Source organism: Oryctolagus cuniculus, chromosome X, assembly GCF_051225735.1.
Source record: "Oryctolagus cuniculus isolate XC-2025 breed Fujian yellow rabbit chromosome X, ASM5122573v1, whole genome shotgun sequence".
In the NCBI taxonomy this organism is placed as follows: domain Eukaryota; kingdom Metazoa; phylum Chordata; class Mammalia; order Lagomorpha; family Leporidae; genus Oryctolagus; species Oryctolagus cuniculus.
The window spans coordinates 129,086,033-129,109,676 of NC_142888.1; the positions used below are offsets into that span (position 1 = coordinate 129,086,033).

Here is a 23,644-nt window from a genome sequence, read left to right on the forward strand (position 1 = left end):
CGTGCCTAGCCCGTGCAGCTTGGAGGGAGGGTGTGTCAGGAAATTATGCTGCTTAGGCAGGTGTCCTGTGGCAGTTTTACAAAGATATTGTTATGGCTCAGGTGAGCATTTGCTAACAGCTGCTTTAAATGTTTTCTAGTCTGGAATTACTAAGGCTATGCTCCTTGCTGTCTCAGCTCATGTGTAATAGCCTTGTGCAGTATGGGGTTTATTTTTCTTACAGGTGATTAAGTGGTACAAAAGCTGTATATATTGAAAAGTAAGTCTCCTCGGGGCCAGTGCCGTGGCACAGTAGGTTAATCCTCCACCTGCGGCACTGGCATCCTATATGGGCGCTGGTTCTAGCCCCAACTGCTTGTCTTCCAATCCAGCTCTATGCTGTGTCCTGGGAAAGCAGTAGAAGATGGCCCAAGTCCTTGGTCCCTGCACCTGCATGGGAGACCCAGAAGAAGCTCCTGGCTCCTGGCTTCAGATCGGCCCAGCTCCAGCCTTTGTGGCCATTTGGGGAGTGAACCAGTAGAAGGAAGACCTTTCTCTCTGTCTCTTCCTCTCACTGTCTCTAACTCTACCACTCAAATAAATAAATAAATTCTTTAAAAAAAAAAGTCTCCTTGTACCCAGCAGCAAGCCACACGATTCTGTCCACCACAAACACCCACTGTTACTAATTTCTAGTGTACCCCTCCATAGATAATCTTGTACATTTAAGCATGTGTGTAGTCTTGCTTGCAGACATAAATGGTAGTGTATTATATGTTCACACCCCTTTTACCATTGATAATATGTCTTAGAACTTTTATTGTCGATACATTTAGAGTTGTTGCTAGGGTTTTTTTTTTTAAGATTTATTTATTTGAAGGTCAGAGTTACACAGAGGAGAGGCAGAGAGAGGGGGGTCATCCATCTGCTGGTTCACTCCGCAATTGGCTGCAACAGCTGGAGCTGCACCGATCCAAAGCCAGGAGCCAGGAGTTTCTTCTGGGTCTCCCATGCTGGTGCAAGGGCCCAAGAACTTGGGCCATCTTCTACTGCTTTCTCAGGCCACAGCAGAGAGCTGGAACAGAAGTGGAGCAACCAGGACTCGAACCATCGCCCATATGGGATGCCAGCACTGTAGGTAGTGGCCTTACCTGCTGCACCACAGCACTGGCTCCTGTTGCTTATTTTTGACAGCTCTTTAGAATTCTCGTTATCTTTAAAGATGTTTAATGGGCTCCCGTTGATGGACATTTAGGCTAGTTCCATTCTCTTGCTGTTATAAATTATATCACAAAAATAACTTTGCTTCCTAAGTTGCTTTTTCTCTAGTTTGTTTACAATCATATTTATTTTCAAATTTCAAATAATGTTAAAGAATAAGATTTTTGTGTTTAACTAACAAGGACATAGTCTTAAAAGGTTGGGGGCAATGCTGAAAACATCATCCTGGGAAGAAATAACACCATCAGAGATGGTTTTGATGGGATCCTTCCTACTGGTTTGTGCTTGGGCCTTTGCCATCAGCTTGCATTGGGGGACATTTTAAGAAACTGATCTTGAGAAACATTTTATAGCCATAAAGATGTTACTGAGGGCTGTGATGCAGTGTCCTTTCTGTGAATGTTCAGGAAAATTTACACTTCTCTTTTGTGTTAATTCTGTAACTGGCTTTTTGAGCAGCTTAAAGTACACATGTAATACTGTGGCACGCCTTTAGCAAGTCAGTGTATGGCACTTTGATGGCACAGCTTCTGTGTACAGACCTTTTTTTGTTCCATCTGATGATTTTTTTCTCCACATACATCCTCTCCCCTTTGTTCCAATCCATCATTCAATTTTTAAAAAGCTATTGGAGGGGGCCGGTGCTATGGCGTAGTGGGTAAAGCTGCTGCCTGTAGTGCCAGCTTCCTATGTGGGCACCGGTTCGAGTCCCAGCTGCTTCACTTCGGATCCAGCTCTCTGCTATGGCCTGGGAAAGCAGTAGAAGATGGCCCAAGTTCTTGGGTCCCTGCACCTGCATGGGAGACCTGGGAGAAGTTCCTGGCTCCTGGCTTCGGATTGGCACAGCTCCCATCATTGAGGCCAACTGCAGAGTGAACCAGCAGATGGAAGACTCACTCTCTCTGCCTCTCCTTCTCTCTTTGTGTAACTCTGACTTTCAAATAAATACATCTTTATTTTAAAAAAGCTATTAGAAGTATTTTTGTTAAATTGCTTTTTGTTAGTTGGAGCAAGATGGAGTATACAATGAGAAATGGGTAAGATATTTTATTTATGGCATAGTGTCTGAGGTGTTCAATACGTGTTGAAAAACTGGATTTTGCTAATTTTTCAACAGGATATGAGAAACTTGCGACTGGCTTATAAACAGGAAGAACAGCGTAAACTAGGGATATTTGAAAACCTTAACAAACATGCTTTTCCTCTTTCCAATGGACAGGTAAGTACACCAAAGTAAACCTTTCTCCATGCTTTTCTAGGAGTCCAAAATCTTAAGTTTAATTATTTCTTTGTCTAGAGATTATGTAATTTTCTGCTGGTAATTAATATTAGACTACTTAGTTTGTCAGTTCTGTGTGACAATTACAAAAAGTAACCAATTTATTTCTTCCAAAATTTACAGATTAAAATGGAAACCTTTATATATTTAACTCACTTCAGAATGAAAAGCTTTACCATTAGGTATATGGTATGAAAAAGAAATGATGATAAATATTTTGTGGTTTATGTATTTAGGCACTATTTGCATTCAGCTATAAAGAAAAATTTCCGACTAATGGCTGGAAAGTTTATGACCCAGTGTCTGAATATAAGAGACAGGTAAAGTATTTTGCTTATCAAAATAATGGGTTTTCGTTTGTAGAAGTGTGGAAGCATAGTGGAGGGGAAGAAACTGTTTCAAACAAGCTATACATAGGTGTAACTTCTCGAGCTTGTTCTACATCTCCTGAATGCTCTCTTCTTTTTTTTTTAACTTTTATTTAATGAATATAAATTTCCAAAGTACAGAATATTGATTACAATGGCTTCCCCCCCATAACGTCCCTCCAACCCACAACCCTCCCCTTATCCACTCCCTCTCCCCTTCCATTCACATCAAGATTCATTTTCGATTCTCTTTATATACAGAAGATCAGTTTAGCATACATTAAGTAAAGATTTCAACAGTTTGCTCCCACACAGAAACATAAAGTGAAAAATACTGTTTGAGTACTAGTTATAGCATTAAATCTCAATGTACAGCACACTAAGGACAAAGATCCTACATGAGGAGTAAGTGCACAGTGACTCCTGTTGTTGACTTAACAAATTGACACTCTTGTTTATGGCATCAGTAATCACCCTAGGCTCTTGTCATGAGCTGCCAAGGCTATGGAAGCCCCCTGAGTTCACTGACTCTGATCATTTTTAGACAAGGCCATGGTCAAAGTGGAGGTTCTCTCCTCCCTTCAGAGAAAGGTACCTCCAGCTTTGATGACCCATTCTTTCCACTGGGATCTCACTCGTGGAGATCTTTCATTTAGGTTTTTTTTCCCCCAGAGTGTCTTGGCTTTCCATGCCTGAAATACTCTCATGGTGAATGCTCTCTTCTACTGGGCCAAACCTTTGACCCTGTTACTTTGTCCTCTTCCCAGAGGACAAAGTGGGAGTGAAGCAGAGGGGCTTGAAAACCAAATCGGCTGGATGATTTTTGTTAGGTGGTTTGCTAGAGAGTTGTGTAAGGATCTAAACTGCTCACTTAAGTTAGATTTGGAACATCTGGTATGACTACATCACTGTGATGTGGTGTGCCTGGGTCTCAGAGCGCTTCAGTGCACTATGAACATCAAGTTATTGCAGTGAAATCTTATTGTAATGACATTTAATCTTTGTCTCCACCTTATATTTGGTATAATGTTTTATAGTTTTTATTTTAGACAATTACAAGAAGTTTCTGTTTCTAAGGGAGTTTCAGGTGTACTTTCAGACAACTCTAAGCTTATTCATTCTTTATAGAAAACAGGACAAAAATATATAGAACTGGGATTCAGTGTAGAATTTTCCATTTTTAATACTGTGTGGAAATTCATGGACTTCATTAGATTTTTAGAAAGGAAATGGGTTGTACCAGCTAAATATGTATATTAACTTTTAAGTAACAATGAATGACAGATTATAAATGGATTTTACTTGAAGATAAGAAGTGGATGTGGTTTATGCTAAGTAGTTTTTCAAAGTGTAAAATCATGTTTCTCTCCCTTCTCTAATACTCTGCAGGGCCTGCCCAATGAGAGTTGGAAAATATCCAAAATAAACAGTAATTATGAGTTTTGTGACACCTACCCTGCTGTCATCGTTGTGCCAACTAGTGTGAAAGATGATGACCTTTCAAAAGTGGCAGCCTTTCGAGCAAAAGGCAGAGTCCCTGTAAGTAGTAAAATTGTCATTTAAATAGGAACATGTACTGTGTTAAATCTAAGAGGAAAGATGCAAGATGGAAAAGAATCAAGTGCACAAAATGGAAAGTAGAAAAATAATCATTAAAATTCAGAACATATCTAATTCTCAAGAAATACCTAATTATAAAATTTTTTTGTGTTGTGACTCCCTTTTGTATAATTTCCTATCGCTAAGTATGAGGGGAGCCTAAGTTATGTTCTCAAAATTTAATAGAGTATAAGAAAAGAATAATAGGAAACAGCATAGTGTTGCATTAACAGTGTACACCACTGGTTTTGCTGAATCATCCTAGAGAAAATACATTCTTTTTTAGATGCTGAGTGAAATGCTAAAGATACATGGGAGTTACACCATAACAAAAATAATAGCCAAAACCAGGCAATGATTGTTTTGAACCTGAAGTTTGCATGTGGTATAATTCTGAGTTACTTGACCACAAGAGGGAAATTTCACTTGGTGACAGAGTGCTAGATTTTATTAGGGACTATATATTCACTTTATCCTCAGTCTGCCACATGTGTTATCACTGAGATACAAAAAAAAAAAGTTTCTGTCTAAATTAGACAATAGAAAATGAGTCAGTCAAATAGGAGTAAGGATAGATTTTACTAATAGTTTGACTTGAGATTTGCCTTGCTCAGAACCCAGAATTTTGGAGGTAGAAAGCAATGCTTAGAGCTCATCTTGTGAGGTATAGTTCGGCCTGACCAAAACCTTGAGTTCCACGGCAACTATAATGCAGTGATTAGATTGCCAGCTCTCACCTTTGAGCAAAACTGCAGAAGAGAGAGTGCTTAAGATGTGAACTTTCTTTCCTACCGAGTAATTAGAGCATGTATTGCTTGCAAACACTAGGTGTTGTCATGGATTCATCCGGAAAGTCAGGCAACAATTACCCGTTGCGGCCAGCCGCTTGTGGGTCCCAATGATAAGCGCTGCAAAGAAGATGAAAAATACTTGCAAACAATAATGGATGCCAATGCACAGTCACACAAACTGATCATCTTTGATGCCCGACAAAACAGTGTCGCTGATACCAACAAGGTACTTTCTTGATAACTTTGCAGAGACATTGGACATTTTCTTATTTACTGTCTGTAAATCAGTATGCAGTTAGAATATTTTGTTAAATTCCTCAACACCTGAAGTTAGAATCTTTCCAAGTAGTTCATAGCCAAATTTGGTGTCTCATAGAGGTTGGGTCTTGTCTTTGCTTTTTCACAATCTTGTCTGTTGAATATCTTAAGACAAGACTGAGAAAGAGAAGTTTCATGCAAGTGATTAGTAAGTATTTTAATAAAATTGTCATGAAGCCCTTGGAATTCTCTTTCAGAAATATAGTGATTGCTTGATTAATTCATATCTATTCTTTTTTTATAGTTTTTTTATTTGACAGGTAGAGTTATAGACAGAGAGAGAGACAGAGAGAAAGATCTTCCTTCCGTTGGTTCACTCCCCAAATCGCCGCCCCAGCCGGCGCTGCGCCCATCTGAAGCCAGGAGCTAGGTGCTTCTTCCCGGTCTCCCATGCGGGTATAGGGGCCCAAACACTTGGGCCATCCTCCACTGCACTCCTGGGCCACAGCAGAGAGCTGAACTGGAAGAGGAACAACCGGGACTAGAACCTGGCGCCCATATGGGATTCTGGCGCCACAGGCAGAGGATTAACCAAGTGAGCCACAGTGCCGGCTCCTAATTCATATCTATTCTAAACCATTCTTAGAATGGAGTCAGCCAGGTAAAACTGAAAATATACAGTAGTTTTCCCTTATCCATGGGGGAAACCTTTCAAAACTCCAAGTGGATGACTTAAATCACAGATAGTGCTGAACTCTGTATATACTGTTTTCTTAAATTAAAAAATATATATATATACACACACACATCTAATACTCTATTCACCTTAACTAATAAGCACTAATCACACATACTGGCCATAACTTTTGCAGTTAGAATGCAGCAGCAAAACTAGAGTGACCTTGAGAAGATTCATCCTTAATGTAGGTCTTAGCAACCGCAGGATGATATTTTTTCTTGTCACTTCTTACTAAGTAGAGAACTTTGACCTTTTCACTTAAAGTAAGCACTTAACGGCTTCTCTTTGGTGTGTCTGAATTGCTAGCATTGCTACTCTTGAACTTTGAGGACATTATTAAATAAAATAAGGGTTACTTTGAATTAAGCATTGTGATTCTGAGACAGTTGATCTGATAACTGAGATGGCTACTGGGTAACTAGCGGGTAGGCAGCATATACAGAGTGGATGTGCTAGACCAAGGGGTGATTCATGACTGAAGAATAGTCAGATGGTGCTCAGAATCACTCTTAGTTTAAAACTTACGAATTGTTTACTTCTAGAATTTTCCATTCAATATTTTAGACCATGGTTGACCATGGATAACTAAAATGCAGAAAATGAAACTGCTGTTAAGGGGAGGGGGTGGGCTCCTGTACAGTTTCCATACCTCACATGAAGCTGTGGTAGTGTACCTCAGTTGACAGTGAGACCATGATATGAACACCTATGTAAGCAGCTCCCATTTGATCCCCTCTAGCTGAAGAGGGTAGGGCCCTTTGTATGTAGTTAAAACTATGTGGCCAAGCTCAAGTACTCTAAACAGAAATGGCTCTGATCTGAGCTATTTCTGTGTCCCATGAATGCCTTTCCAATAATGTGTTGCTGCAGGCAGGCATCTGACACTCAGAGGCCTATGCCCTCTCCTGAAGTAGTTCCAGGTATTAGGAAGGTGACAGCCTTTCACCATTGCATGCCTACTTGTAAAATGGCACTTGGGTGGCACACATCTAATGAGCTCCTCTAGGGGAAGGGGCTGGGGAAATAAAAAGACAAGAAAAGGTGCTCTATATAGGAGGTATAAGTTCAGTGTGCCCTGCTTGTGCAGCTAGGTAGGGCTTCTCAGAGGAAGGAACATTTGAGCTGCCTTTGCATGGTGAGTGGGCAGAGACAGGCAAGGCATTCTAGATAGCATGAGTACCTATCCCAACGGTGTGATGAGGCACATCATTCACAAGATTGGCAAGAAAGGGGGTTGGCATTGTGTAGCAAGTTAAGCTACCACCTGTGATGCCAGTATCCCATATGAGTGCCAGTTCAAATTCTGGCTGCTCAACTTCTGGTCCAGCTCCCTGCTAATGTACCTGGGAAAGCAGTGGAAGATGGCCAAAGTGCTTGGGCTCCTGCACTCACGTGGGAGACCCAGATGAGGCTCCTGGCTCCTGGCTTCAGCCTGGCCCATCCCCAGCTGTTGCAGCCATTTGGAGAGTAAACCAGTAGATAGAAGATCGATCGAACTCTCCCCCACCCCCTTTAAAGATTTATTTAGTTATTTGAAAGGCAAAGAGCTACATAGAGGCAGAGAGAAAGAGAAGTCTTCCATCTTCTGGTTCACTCCCCAATTGGCTGCAACGGCTGGAGCTGGGCCAATCTGAAGCCAGGAGCCAGGAGCTTCTTCCAGGTCTCCCACGTGGGTACAGGGGTCCAAGGACTTGGGCCACCTTCTACTGCTTACCTAGGCTATAAGCAGAGAGGTAGATTCAAAGTACAGCAGCCAGGACTCGAACTGGCTCCCATATAGGATGCCAGCATTACAGGTGGCAGCTTTACTAGCTACACCACAGTGCTGGCGCCTCTCTCTCTCTCTTTCAAAGAAATAAATTATTTTTTTTAAAAAAAAAGAATGGCAAGAAGGAAGATGTAAAAAGGTGTGGCCACCCTGCCCTCAGTGTGATTTCAACTTTGCTTCTCTTGTTAGCTTGCTTCTTCTTCCTCAGTGATTATCCCATTGCTAACCACAAATCTTCAAGAAAGGCAGTCTTCTACCTCCCTAATCTGAGTCTAGGGAAGAGCTGTTACCTATTATGGATGTGGCCAACTGTCCAACTTAGTAAGAGGAGGGAGGTATGGTCCAGAAGCCTGAAGAAGGGCAACATTTAAGGGATATAAAGTCAAAAGAAAAAGAGACACACTGATAAGGGCAGCCATAGATTGGGGGGAAAAGAAAGGAAAATATTTTGAAAAAGAGAAGGTACTGAGCTATGTCAGAGTCTTTGCCATTGCTCCCATGGCTATCCACTCCCCGATCCTTTAGGTAACACCTTGAATGTCACTTCCTCAGGAGGCCTTTTCCAGTGGGAGAGGTCTCCTGTGCAGTGGGCGCTCTGCATCTGCCTTTTTGTAACCCTCAGCGTGCTTGTGTCCTTTGCTCAGTGTGTGTCTAGCTGCTTGGCCCTCAGCTCCTTGGCAGCAAGGACTGTGAGACCCTTGTGCACACATGAATCTGCAGGCTGGACCAGGCATGGAATAGCTGCTCCAGAACTGTGGAGTGAAGCGCTAACTGGATGGTGGGTCAGGATCCTCTCTTCGTGCAGTGACAGCATTTAGAGTACCTAATGGCAAGCATCACTGCATGTTACATGGAAAATTTCCAGCTCGTTTGTGAAGGCAGAGTGATGGTATTGAAGTTTTTTATATCAGATTTAATTTTTCAGAAAGCAAACCCATTAGTTGGAGGCTGGGAATTTAGTTGTAACCTGTTGTATTCCAGGAGCCTGTGTAGGGAAGATAAGGCTCTGGAGCTCAGAAAATGGTCAGGTTGGAGGATGAGATGGGGGCCCAGCAGTATGTTGGGTGGTGGACACCAAAGGAGCCTAGGTCTCCTGAGCAGGGACCAGGCACAGAGATGTTGTCTCTGGAGATTGAAAGAAAGATTCAGTGAAGGAAGAGGGCCACAAGTGGTAGGAATGAGTAAGGAAGGAGGGGTGATGTCCTAGAAGCCAGAATAAGGAGGAGCTTCCTGGGGAGGTCTGAAGCCAGGAAGATTTACGGACTTTGGTGTCTGCCAGTGTAAGAACCTGTTCTACCACTTTGTGGCATCACACGTGGGAATCATTCCCTGCTGTGGAAGATTGGCATGTTAATGGGCAAAGAGCTTGTTGGAATGGCTTGCCAGGAGCAGGCTGTCAACAAGCGTGAAGAGCTGAACTGAAATCTGGAAACTAAGTCCATCCCTCAGATGGCTGCTTCCCAAGGAGTATTTGGGTTTCTCTTTCCCATGAAGATTGATGATGGCCCCACTGCCACTGCTGTCATCCTCTTCTTAGGGACTTGGGTACCGGTGAGAAACAGTGTCCCACTATCACCAGCTTCTCGTGGGAGCGCTGTTCTGTCCTCCTTAGAGATCTGGCCAGCAAGTCCTTGTCTTTCAGCACTTTCTGAACTACATCACCCTGTTCCTGTTGGGGTATAGGTAGAGTTCCCTGTTTACTCCCTTTCCCTTCTTCTGTCTGAGACCTGCAGGTACTTGTTCTCTGTGTCCTGGCATAGGGTAGCCACTTATGCTCTTTTGATTTTTATAACTGTTTTCAGATGATTTTTTGTCTTATTCATGTCTTTAATAATCAGTTTCCAAACAACAAAGTGTCTTTAAATATCTTCTTCCAGTTAATACTAACTCTTACCAAGTGCTTCATCTGTGCTGAAATGCTTGATTGGAATGAGCCTCAGTTTACCCCCTCCTGGCGCTTCTGCCCCACTCATTTCTGACTCCCGAGGAACCATTCCTCTCCCTGACACATGGTTTGGTACATAGTAGATGTCTCCTGAAGTCCTCCCTTCCTGGCCCAGTTCAGTGTACCTGCCTGCCTTTCCCATGCCCACACCCTTGGCTGCTGCATGTTCCACAACAAAAAGCTTACAACATAGAGAATGGATCCATTGTGCTGTATGGAATCAGCTGGGCTTTCAATGCTGTGGTCAATTCTAGATTTGCCCAACCACCTCTAGCCTCCTTTGTCTCTTTGTATGTAGACCCTGCCTAGTCGTCCCCATCATTTTCAACACTTGACCTTGCTTTCTTCTTCACAGGGAACAGTCAATCAGACAGGAACTCTACCCCATCTTATTCTGCCGCCTGTGCTCTGCATTCTGTCTCCTGCCTGCTGTTTTCTCTCTGGAATTGTTTGCCTTTCCCTCTCTACTGATTCCTTCCTATCAGATCTTTCCCACCTAAATGAATAAACTGTCCCTCGATTCCTTATCCCCTTCCAGCTACTGCTGCTGTTCTCCTACCTTTTTCAGATAGAGTTCTTGAAAGAGTTGTTTACTTGATACCCCTAGTTCCTCACCTGCTGCTTGCTCACTTAAGAAAAAAAGATTTATTTATTTATTTGAAAGTTAGATTTATACAGAGAGAATAAGAGACAGAGATAGAGGTCTTCCATCTGCTGGTTCACTCCCTAAATGGCCACAATGGCCAGGGCTGGGCCAGGCCAAAGCCAGGAGCCAGGAGCTTCTTCCAGGTCTCCCACATGGGTACAGGGGCCCAAGGCTTGAGCCACCTTCTGTTGCTTTCCCAGGCCATTAACAGGGATCTGAATTGAAAGTAGAACAGCCAGGACTCCAACTGGCACCCATATGGAATGCCAGCATCATAGGCAGTGGCTTTACCTGCTGTGCCACAACACCATCCCCTCCTTGCTCACTTCTTAAGCTGCATTAAATTAGCTCCCATCCCCATCTCTCTGCCCATACTGTTCTTGGTAAGTTCACCAGATACCTTCATGCTTATTTTCCTTGTTCTCAAGCTTTCGACATAGTTGAGTAACTTCTCTTTTTTTTTTTTTTTAAGATTTATTTATTTGAAAGTCAGAGTTAAACAGAGAAAGAAAGAGAGGCAGAGTGAGAGTGAGAGAGAGAGAAAGAGGGGCTTTCCATCCCCTGGTTACTCCCCAGTTGGCCATAATGGCTGGAGCTGCGCCAATCCAAAGCCAGGAACCAGGACCTTCCTCTAGGTCTCCCACGTGGGTACAGGGGCTCACAGCCTTGGGCCATTTTCCACTGCTTTCCCAGGCCATAGCAGAGAGCTGGATCAGAAGTGGAGTAGCCGGGACTAGAACCAGCGCCCATATGGGATGTCCGCACTGCGGGCAGTGGCCTTACCTGCTACGCCACGATGCCGGCACCAGAGTACCTTCTTTTCAAAGTACCATTCTCCTGTATTTTTTCATCAACCTCTGGGTGCTCTTCTGAGTCTTTTTTTTTTTTTTCATATTTCTTAAATATTGGCCTTTTTCAGGTTTGTGGCCTACACTTCTCTCCTCAAGTTAACACACTGTCCTGCAGCACCATATACCATATTTCTGTCTTCCATTATCATTCCATGTGCCAGTGACTTCCACATTGATATCCACAGCTCAGACCTTTCTTCTGAGCACCATACCTGTACATCCTACTGCTTATAGATAATTCCATTTGACTTTTCTTACAGGAATCAAACATTTGATGCATACTACATTCAAAATATGTTCCTTATTCAGTAGTCTGTATCTCAGTAAATGACACCACTGTCTCAGGTTGCCCTGCCTAGAATCGTGGCTATCACCTGTGTTATAAGCTTCCACTTTTCTCATTAGCCACCATGTCCTGCTTCTTGACTGTTTCGAATCAGATATGTCACTCTGCTCTGCTACCTCCACCATGGTTCCTTCAGCCAGATAATTGCCCATATCTGTGCTGGTCTCCCCACAAAAGGTGCTACCCTCTTCCTTTAGTCCCTTCTCCCCAGTGTGGCCAGTGTTTCTCCTACCATCTGATCCCCTCCCCTTGCCATCCAGCCCTGGCACATTTCTCTGACCTCGTCTCTCATCTCTACTGACACTGCCTTAGTGGTCTCTCTGCCGAACTTCCACATTCTTAGAAAGCTACATCCTTGCCCATCTCTGGGAAGCTGCACATAATGGCCCCACTGCCTTGAATTTTCTTGGCTTCCTCCCTGTCTTGTGCTGTTTCCTCTTCTGGATTGCCAGACCTGATCATATGTTCCATGTGCCTCCTGTTCTCTACTAGAGCAGAGGACTCACCACCCTGTGCCACCCTCACCCCTCTGCCCTGAGCACCCCACTAGACCTGGAGGACCAGGGTATCCACTTGTCTGTTTGTTACCCCAAGGTCAGACATTCACCTGCATTCAGTAAATGGTTGGAGACTAAATGAAGAGTATGGTCTTTGGGGTTACAGATGTTTACATTTTCTGTTTTTATTGAGATAAACTGTAGCACCATGACAAACAGTTCCCAAGTTTACAATCCAGTAACTGCCAGTGCATTCACAGTGTTGTACAGTGTTGTGCAATTAGCACCCCAGTCTAATTCCAGAACACTTCCATCACTCCAGATGTAAACTCTATCCCCATTTGTGATCACTGCCCATTCCTAATAATCTTTTTTCTGTCTCTGTGGATTTCCCTGTTCTGAGCATTTCAGGTAATGAATCATACAATATATGATCTTTTCTGTCTGCCTGCTTTGGCTTAGTGTAATCTTTTCATGGTTCATCCATGTGTAGCATCAGTACTCCCTTCATTTTATGGCCAAGTATTGCATCATATTGACAGACCACATTCTGTTTGTCTATCTGTGCATTGATGGACATTTTGATTATATCTTTTGACTTTTGTGTATAAGTTTTTCTTTGAATACTTGTTCTTGGTTCTGTGGCATGCAGACCCAGCAGTGGAATGGCTGGATCATATGATAATTCTGTGTTTAACTTTTTGAGGAACCAGCAGACTGTCTTCCACAGCATCATTTTATATTCCCACCTGTAATATATATAGAATTCCAGTTTCTCTACTTTCTTGTCACAGATGTGTTTTGAATATTGACTGCTATAAAATACAAAGTCATTACAGGGCATGTTTTCTTATGAGATCACCAGAGTTTAGTTGTATCCCCTTTTTGTTACATTTGTATTTTGCTTAAATTGCTTACATATATTTTGTGGTAAAAAGATTTCCAGGGGCCGATGCTATGGTGCAGCAGGTTAAAGCCCTGTCCTGCAGTGCTGGCATCCTATATGGGTGCTGGTTTGAGTCCCAGCTGCTCTACTTCCAATCCAGTTCTCTGCTATGGCCTGGGAAAGCAGTAGAAGATGACCCAAGTCCTTGGGCTCCTGCATCTGTATGGGAGACCTGGAAGAAGCTCCTGGCTCCTGGCTTCACATCAGCTCAGCTATGGCTGTTGTGGGCATTTGGGCAGTGAACCAGTAGACGGAAGACACCTCTCTCTCTCTCTCTCTCTCTGACTCTACCTCTCTCTGTAGCACTTTCAAATTAATAAAATAAGTCTTTAAAAAAATTTAAAGAATAAAAAAAATTTAGACTTCCAAATGATTTTATTAAACAGAAATTTTGTGGCAGTACCACTTTTTCTACTTAGATAGATGCCACTAACAGAACCTTTTCAAACCTGATTCTCCTTGAGTAAGATCCAGTTGCTAATGATTTAAAAACTAATAATAAGTAAGGGAGAATTGTTAGAAGTTATGTCCTCATAAAAAGATATGTTAAAGTCTGCTCCTAGTACTTCTGAATGTGACTTATTAGGGTCTTTGTAAATGTTTTCAAGTTAAGATGAGATCATACTAAATTAGGAGGATAGATGTCCTTATAAGAAGAGAAGAAACTGAAACACAAGCAGAGAGGAGAGAGCCAGTTGGAAATGGAAGCAAAAGTTAGAGTATCTGTAAGCCAGGAATGTCCAGAAACTCGGAGAGCCAAGGAGAAATCTTCCCCTAGAGGCTTCTGAGGGAGTCTGGCACTTCCAACACCTTAATTTCAGACTTTTAGCCTCCAGAACAGGAAGAGAATAGATTTCTCTTGTCATAAGCCACCTAATTTATGATACTGGGTTCTGACTGCCCTAGGAACCTTACACAAGAATATAGGAAATTTATTAAAAGATGAGTTGCTTCTTTAGTGGTCTATACCTGGTAGCACTAGAAGTAATAGAAAAGTTCATTCCAGATGAAGTGATGTCGATCTTTTGTTTTCACAGGCGAAGGGCGGAGGCTATGAGAGTGAAAGTGCTTACCCAAATGCAGAACTCATGTTCTTGGAGATCCACAACATTCACGTGATGAGAGAGTCACTACGTAAATTAAAGGAGATCGTATACCCTTCCATCGATGAGGCCCGGTGGCTCTCCAACATAGATGGGACACATTGGTTGGAATATATAAGGGTAAAAGAGGTTCAGTCTTTTATATGATGTGCTTTCTGGTTTGGACTTCTTTGCAACTAAGCCCTGAATACCTATATCTCCAAATGGTTTCTCAGCATCATAAACACGTACATCTTTGCTGTTCACATGAGCTTTCTGAGTTTTCACGGGCAGCATCCAAGCTGTGGAATTTATGGGAAGGCTTTTGTGAAATAGTAAAAAGGAGATAATGCTTACCTCAGATGAGGTTTTTAAATAACTTTGTAGGGGCCAGTGCTATGGCGTAGTGGATAAAGCCGCCACCTGCAGTGCCAGCATCCCATATGGGTGCCAGTTCGAGTCCCTGGTGCTCCGCTTCTGACTCAGCTCTCTGCTATGTATTACCTGAGAAAGCAGTAGAAGATGGCCCAGATGCTTGGGCCCCTATACCCACGTGGGAGACGCGGAAGAAGCTCCTGGCTCCTGGCTTTGGATCAGCCCAGCTCTGGCCATTGCAGACATTTGAGGAGTGAACCAGCAGATGGAAGACCTCTCTTTCTCTCTCTCTTTCTCTCTTTCTCTGCCCTCTGTAACTGTCTTTCAAATAAATCAATCTTAAAAAAGATTCTATCTTTAAAAAAACGACCTTTTTAGCCCTTTAATAAAGGACCTTACTATTATAGTGTTTCTTTTTCTTTTTTCTTTTTATATTTATTTATTTATTTGTAAGAGTTAGAGAGGAAGAGACAAAGAAAGATCTTCCATCTGCTAGTTCACTCTCCAAATGGCTGCAATGGCTAGGGCTGGACCAGGCTAAAGCCAGGAGGAGCCAGGAGCTTCTTCTGGGTCTCCCACATGGGTGCAGGGGCCCAGGAACCTGGGCCATCTTCCGCTGCTTTCTCAGGCCATAGCAGGGAGCTGGATCAGAAATGGAGCAGCCACGACATGAACTGGTGCCCATATGGAATGTTGGCATCACAAGTGGTGGCTTTACCAACTCAGCCACAACACCAGCACCTATAGTTTTTCTTGATGTCAGTTTTTTTTTTTAATGTGATGCTGGTGTTTCCTAGTGATTCTCAGTTTATCGCATGGTTTGCTTGTTTGGTTTATTGACCAGAACTTCCAAAGTTCTTCCCATAATTATTTCATACCATGATCAAGATAGAATGTGGCCTGGTCTAACATGCCTTCTTTCCTGAAGATGCTTCTTGCTGGCGCAGTAAGGATTGCTGATAAAATAGAGTCTGGGAAAACCTCTGTGGTGGTGCATTGCAGCGATGGTTGGGACCGAACGGCCCAGCTCACGTCCCTGTCTATGCTGATGTTGGACAGTTATTACCGGACTATTAAAGGGTTTGAAGCTCTCATAGAAAAGGAATGGATAAGCTTTGGACATCGGTTTGCACTGGTAAGTTGAGATGGTGAGGTTCGTGCTTGATTATTTTTGTTCTATAATATGCATGTACATATCATGGGTAGCAAACGTGCACACACATATATGAACAGGTTTTTTCCTCTGTATCAGACTTGAATTGCCATAGTAGAATACCATGGACTTCAACATTGCATGTTACTGGTAGCACATGTGTGTGTGTGTGTGTGTGTGTGTGTGTGTTTGGGTTTTGTTTTTGTTTCTGCTTTTATATGGGTGTGCCATTTTTTTAAAAAATGAAGGCAAAATTTATCTAACACAGAACTAACCATTTGAAAGCGCTGAATTCGTTGTCCTTTAGTGTATTTATAATACTGTATAATCATCATCTTCATCTAGTTCCAAAATACTTTCATTATCCTAGAAGGAAACCCTATATTCATTAAATACCCCCTGTTTTCTTCTTTGGCCCCTAACAACCACTAATCTACTTTCTGTCTCTATGAATTTTCCTATTCTAGGTACCTTCCATATAAGCGTCTTTCAAAAAATTCATGGAAAATGCATATTATGAAAAAATTATGCATGCTACTTCAAAATAAACTTCTCTTAATTCCATTTTCCACAAAAAAATTGAAGTACCTTTGTAAATGGGATCATACAATATTTGTCCTTCTGTGACTGGCTTAATTCACTAAGCAGAATGTCTTCAAGGTTCATCCATGTTGTAATGTGTATTAAACTTTCATTCTTTTCTGTGGTTGACTAGTATTCTCTTGTGTGTGTATATTGCGTTTTGTTTATCCATTCATCTGTTGGTTGACACTTGGGTTTTTTCCACCTTTTGGCTATTGTGACTAATACTGCTGTGATCATTGGTATATACAGTTTTGCCATATCAAAGTGACACGGGATAACTTAAACAACAAATTTATTTACTCACAGTTCTTGAGACTGGAAATCTGAAATCAAGGTATAAGCAGTGTTGTGGCCTCTCCTTGGTTTGTAGGTGGCTGCCCTCTTGCTGCCTCTTCACTAAGTCTTTCCCCTGTGCATGCACTTCTAGTGTGTCTCTGTCCAAATTTTGTCATCTGATAAGGATGAGGTCAGATTGGGTTACAGTTTACTCTAATGAACTCATTTTTAACTTTATCACCTCTTAAAAAGCTGTATCACCAAGTATAGTCACATTCTGAGGTACTGAGGATGATGACTTCAAATTTAGGAGGGTACAGTTTAGCCCACAACAACCTCTCTTCAATTTTGGGCAGGGGGGTGTATGTACCTACAAGTAGAATTGCTGAGTTATCTGGTAGGGCAGTTGCTCTGCCATGTGTGTGTGAGTTCAAAGGGCAGCTAGTTCTTCGTCCATGAAGGCCATTAAGCTGTTGGGAATTTGTCTGAACTGTGCATTGACTTAGAATATTCCTCAAGTCCCAGTCAGTGCATTGTGAGGAATAAATGGATGGGCAGTGCAGACTTCAGTGGTTCCATTGTAGGGGTACCATGTGCACCAGCTGTGCTTGCACTCACAGGAAGAGAGCTCAGGAAGGAGTGGCCTTCACAGTAGGATAAAGGCAGCTCTCTAGCCTGCGAGCTGCATGCCCTTAGGGAGCTATTAGCAGATACTTGGATGCAATCCCTCATCTCCCTTACCTTAGTTTCCTCTTCTGTGAAATGAAATGCTATGTGGGGAATGAGTTTGTGTCAGTTGCTTAGGATAATACTTACCCTGGTAAGTGCCAAGCCACTTGTTATGGTTTGGATATTCATGTTGGTATCCCTGAAGTCTTCTTACTGGTTAATTGATTAAAGTTAATGGTTGATGGATTAAGGATAGAGGATTGATCTGCTTATGGCACCTGGGATGTGGGCCTAATGGGAGGTCCCTAGAACATTGGGGGTATGCCCTCAAAAAGTAGTTCTTGAGAGGGTTGATTATAAAAGCTGAGTTTGGCTTAGCCATCCTTCCCTGCCTCCCTCCTGCCCTGTGACACTTGCTGGATCACCCTGTGATCCTTTCTTTGTCTATGTTCTGTCATTCCACTACCCTCATCAGATTCCAGAGACAGGGCTGCCTGATCTTGGACTGTGAACCTTCAAAACTGTGAGCCTAAATAAACCTCTTTCCTTCATAAGTAGCCTGTGTCAGGTATTTATCGTCGTGATAAAAAATCTAACACAGAAACCTTAGCTCTTGTGGTCATTTTTAACCATCAACAATGAACTCCTTTGTTTCTTCCTCATGAGGTAAGGGCTAGGCTCAGCAAGGAGGAGAGAATATGAAACAGGCTCTGAAAACAGGACATTCTCCATCTTTCCTCCATTATTACATGTCCCTGGGGACAGAAACCTGGCAGTGGGCCTCTAGCAGAGGGGCAGTGGTAAAACCTATCTGTTAAGATGACAGCACACACCAGAACTGACCAGGGCTGCATGTGTCAGGGGGTACCCACAGTGTTCTACTTCTGTCCTTGCTAGCACTAGAGCTCACCATAGTGAAGTTACTAAGCCCAGAAGATTCATAATGGCTTCAATTCACTAAGAATCATATGTGTCTAGCACAATTACATATATCATCTTGTTTAATACTGATAGGTAAAGACTATCATTGACAGGTAGAGGAATTGACTTTTCATGAGTTTAACTTATCTGTCCCAGGTCACACAGCTAGTTAGGTTGGATATGACATTTAAACAGTGGTTTCAAGACTGCCACCACCCAACCACTTGAGTCCCTATTTCCCCTAAGTTTCTGTGAACAAACTCAGACCAGTTCTTGCCTTCTTCCTCCATAAAATTCATAAAATTTGCTGTGCTCCTTTTTATCCTGCCTCCATTCCCTTTCTCTCTAGATCCTTCCCACTGGGATAGAAACATGCTGACAGGGGCTATCATTGTAGTGAGCAGATTAAGCTGCCACCTGCACAGCCAGCATCCCATATGGGCAATTGTGCAAGTCATAGCTGCTCCACTTTCAATCTAGCTCCCTGCTAATGTGTCTGGGAAAGACACAGAAGATGGTCCAAATGGTTAGGCCTCACAACCTATGTGGGAGACCCAGATGGAGTTCCTGGCTCCTAGATTAGGCCTGGCCCAGCCCTGGCCATTGCAGCCATTTGGGGAGTGAACCAATGGATGGAAGACTGCTCGCTCTTGCTCGCTCTCTCTCCTCTCTCTCCCTCTCCCTCTCCCCCTCTCTCTCCCCCTTGCTCTCTGTAACTCTACCTTTCAAATAAATAAATAAAATCTTTCTAAAAAATAAAAGAAGCATGCTGATATACCCTAAAGAATGTATTCACTGGGACCAGTGCTGTAGCACAGCAGGTTAAACCACCACCTGCAGCATCAGCATCCCATATGGATGCGAGTTCAAGTCCAGCTTCTCCACTTCCAATCCAGCTCCCTGCTAAGCAGTGGAAGATGACCCAAGTGCTTGGGCCCCTGCACCCATTTGGGAGACCCAGAAGAAGCTCCTGGCTTTACCCTGACCCAGTCCCAACTGTTGCCGCCATCTGGGGAGTGAACCAGCAGGTGGAAGACCTCTCTTTCTCTCCACTCCCTCAACCTGTAACTCTGCCTTTCAAATAAATAAAATAAATTTAAAAAAATGTATTCACTGTCACTCTATCTCTGGTCTATATTGGACCCACTTCAGCCAGGCATCTTTAATTTTTTGTTGTTGTTATTTATTTGAGAGACAGGGAAAGGGAGAAAGAGGAGAGTGCACTCCCATCACTTAGTCCTTTCTCCAATGCCCATAATGGACAAGCTGGTGGACAGCTGGGAACTCAATCTGGGTCTTCCACGTGAGCTTGTAAAGATCCAACTAATTACTTGAGCTGTCATCTGCTGCTGCCTCACAGTGTACATTAGCGGGAAGCTAGAATCAGGAATGGAGCTCGGACTTGAACCCAGGTGTTCTGAGAAGGGTTATGGGCATTCCAATTGGTAGCTTCATCCCTAGGCCAAAGGCCCAACCCAAGGCTTCCTCATTACAATGCCCTACCCACACACCCGGTTTTGTGACAGCTGTCAAAAACTGCCACATTGCCTACTCCTCTTGTTTTTCCTGAGTGTTGTTTTGAAAAGATTTATTTATTTATTTGAAAGGCAGAGTTAGTGGGAGGGAGAGACAGAATGAGATCTTCCTACTGTTGGCCCACTCCCCAAAGGGCTTCAATGGCCAAGACTGGCCCAGGCCAAAGCCAGGAGCCTAGAACTCCATCCAGGTCTTCCACATGGGTGGCAGGGTCTCAAGCACTTAGGCCATTTTCTGCTTTCAAACTAGGTACATTAAGGAGTTAGATTGGAATTGGATAAGCTAGGACTTGAACTGGTGCTCATATGGAATGCTGGCATCGCAGGCAACAGCTTAACCTGCTGTGCTACAATGCTATCCCCTTGCCTGAGCATTTGATGATGTTGATTTTTCTTCTGGAATTTTCTTTTCCCTCTATGCTTGTAGGTCTCTAGCCTTTTGATTGTCTTCCTTCTTCTGAGCCCTCATATCCTCAACCTCTTAATATTGAGGTGCCCCAGGGTTCGATCTTTGGATCATTTCTCTTTTCTATAGGCTTAATCCCTTAGTGATCTCAGCCCCTACCCCCAACTTTATTTTATTTTATTTTTTGACAGACTGGACAGTGAGAGAGAGAGACAGAGAGAAAGGTCTTCCTTTTCCATTGGTTCACCCCCCCCCCAATGGCCGCTGCGGCCGGCGCACCGCACTGATCCAAAGCCAGGAGCCAGGTGCTTCTGGTCTCCCATGCGGGTACAGAGCCCAAGGACTTGGGCCATCCTCCACTGCCTTCCTGGGCCACAGTAGAGAGCTGGACTGGAAGAGGAGCAACCGGGACAGAATCCGGCGCCCCAACCGGGACTAGAACCTGGGGTGCCGGCGCTGCAGGCAGAGGATTAGCCTGGTGAGCCACAGTGCCGGCCAACCCAACTTTATTTTTTTTAAAGATTTAATTTATTTGAAAGAGTTACAGAAAGACAGGGGTGGGAGGAGGGAGAGAGAGATATCTTCCTTCTGCTGGTTCACTCCCCAGATAGCAGCAATGGCCAGGACTGGGTCAGGCCAAAGTCAGAAGCCAGGAGCTTCTTCCAGGTCTCCCACATGGGTGGCAGGGCCCAAACACTTGGGCCATTGTCCACTGCTTTTCCCAGGCTGTTAGCAGGGAGCTGGATTGGAATTAGAGCAGCCAGGACTCAAACTGGCCTCCGTATGTGATGCCAGCGCTGCAGGCCATGGCTTTAAACCACTGCACCACTGTGTTGGCCCCCACTGATGCCCTCTTAATTTAGGCCTTGTAATCTCTGTTAGCCAATCTGCTAAGTAGCATCTCTGCAACCTATCCACTTCCATCATCCTGTTGTATCCAGATGGAGCATTCCAGAAAACAGATCCGATGCTGTCACTCTACAGTAGGAATCCCTCAGTGCCGTCCGGAGGCCTGTAGGATTGTGGGTGGTTCCTCAGTGTGACACTAGAAGCCCTTGGGCTAACTGGCTCTATTATACATCTCCAGCTTCATCTCTCACCTTCTGCCCCTTGCCTCATCCCCCAGGCCTTATCTTTGCCCAGCTACTCATGGCTCCTCTAGTGTCTGCCACCATACTCCTGTTTCAAGTGCCTACCAATCTCCCACTGTGTGTTCTCACTTTCAGCCAGGAAGCAAGCATCACCAGACCTCCTGTGTGACTGATTTGTCTGTCCCTCCTCATTGCCTTTCCCACCCTATCCTATAGACTGGTTCACTTGTTTATTTGTGCCATCACCCTAGCCATTGTATGCTCAGAAGATTTTGGATACTCTTACCCTTGTATGTATAAGTCTTTTCTCCTTTGCCTAGGCTGCAAATGAATTACTCATTGAGCATGGGTACTGTGTCTCATTTGTCTTGGTACCTCAGGTGCGTAGTCAAGGACTATTCCTCTATTAGACACCATGAAAATGTCTGAAATCTGAGATCCAGGCCTTTTACATACTGTAGAAGGTCAGTGGGTGTCTGGGAAAAGAAAAAAATGAATCCTAAATTGTGAACTCAGTATGAAACTTTTGCCTTAAATACTGAAGAACATGTTCTACAAATTATTTTCTAGAAGGGAAGTGGAGAAATAAAGCAATGCATACAACTGATGAAAAATAGCATGGTAATTTCTCAAAAAAAAATTACCATATGATCTAGCAGTTCCACTTACGGGTGTATACCCAAAAGATGTGCAAACAAGGACTCAAACATATTTGTACAGCCATAGTTGTTGGTAGTATTATTCACAATAGCCCAAAGGTGAAATCAACCCAAGTATCCATCAACAGATGAATAGAACAACGAACTGTGGTCTGTATATGCAGTGGATATTATTCAGTAAAAGGAAATTCTGACATGTGCTATGACATGAATAAACCTTGAAAACATTTTGCTTGGGATTGGCATTGTGATACAGCTGGTTAAGCCTGTATCACAGCCTGCAAATACCAGCATCCCATATGAGCAACTGGTTCCAGACTTGAAAGATCCAGCTCCCTTGCGTCAAGGAAAGCAGTAGAAAATGGTCCAAGTATTTGGTCCCCTGTGACACACATCAAGACCCAGATGGAGTTCTAGGCTCCTGGCTTTGGGCTGGCCCAGCCCCAGTCATTGTGGCTATTTGGGTAGTGAACCAGAGGATTGAAGATCTCCCTCCTCCCCCTCCCCTCTGCCCCCTCCCCTCCTCTCTGTAACTCTGCCTTTCAAATAAATTAATCTTAAATACAATAGAAAACATGCCAAGTGAAATAAGCCAGTCACAAAAAGCATAAATATTAAATGTTTCCACTTTGAAGAACCTAGAAATTGTCAAATTCATTGACAAAGTGGAATGGTGGTTGCTAAGGGACTGGGGGAGGAGAGGGGTGTGGCAAGTTGGTGGTTAATTGAGACAGTTTCAGTTTGGGAAGATGAAAAAGTTGTGGAGATGGATGGTGATGATGGTTACACGATTATTTGAATGTACTTAATGCCACTGCACTGTGCACTTAAAAGTAGTTAAAATGGTACATTTTCTGCCATGTATATTTCACCAGAATTTTTGTACATATAGTTTTATATTTTACAAAGCAGTTTTACAGTCACCCTCTGTTTACAGTTTAAGAAACGGAGGCTCATGATGGCACAGTGGCCTCTACTCCCAGGTTTTCCAATTCCAAAACCTTTTCCTTCCCCCATATTACATTAATTACCAGACAATGCAACACACTGTTTCTAATTGGGATAAAAAATGGGGGTGGAGAAGACTGGATAATGTTGATAGACGTGGTGGTGCCACCTCCGCAGTGCCCCCAGAGGACCCCACCCTTTCACCCTTGCAACTGCCCAACCCCAAAAATCCAGCACAGATGAAGGCTGATGTCCATTTTTAAAAAGATGCTAACACACTGTTACTCTAAGCTGTTTCCATTGACTTGACCATCTTGTTTTTACATCTTTCTATATGGCAGTTTCTTAGATTATTTTTCCTCTGTGTGGTGATTGCCTTATATCTTCATAATGTTTTTTCTTTCTTTCTCATCCTTTTGCTTAGCAGATTATTTAAAACTTCTCTGCTCATTATTTAGCTGGCTTTTTACTTATGGTACTTTCATTGATTTTGGCAATTCTATTTATATGTTTGAGGATATTCTCTTACCATTTTAGTATGAACCTATTAAAATCTTATAAGAAATGAAATATGCTGGACTGTCTGAAACAAGAACTCTACCTCATTACTATTTCTAGAGTAAGAATTTAGGGATCTTTCAGGCAACTAGAATTGGCTAAAACTTGCTAATGATTGCTAAGGAGTGTCAATTGGTAAAGTCAACAACAGGA

The 23,644-nt window shown here is 43.1% G+C and overlaps 1 protein-coding gene across 8 annotated transcripts in view; it reads left to right on the forward strand.

Moving 5' to 3' along the window:
* Positions 1–23,644, forward strand: part of MTMR1 (myotubularin related protein 1) — a 77,222-nt gene that overhangs the window by 34,393 nt on the left and 19,185 nt on the right. For 7 of the 8 annotated variants that reach the window (XM_017350863.4, XM_070067220.2, XM_017350861.4 and 4 more), the window contains 6 exons: positions 2,318–2,419; positions 2,716–2,799; positions 4,237–4,386; positions 5,275–5,463; positions 14,271–14,456; positions 15,619–15,825. In XM_017350863.4, the coding sequence (XP_017206352.2) occupies positions 2,318–2,419; positions 2,716–2,799; positions 4,237–4,386; positions 5,275–5,463; positions 14,271–14,456; positions 15,619–15,825 (918 nt within the window). Of the gene's footprint in view, positions 1–2,317; positions 2,420–2,715; positions 2,800–4,236; positions 4,387–5,274; positions 5,464–14,270; positions 14,457–15,618; positions 15,826–16,310; positions 16,536–23,644 lie in introns of those variants that run through there. The other variant, XM_089323705.1, reaches the window with a different exon arrangement.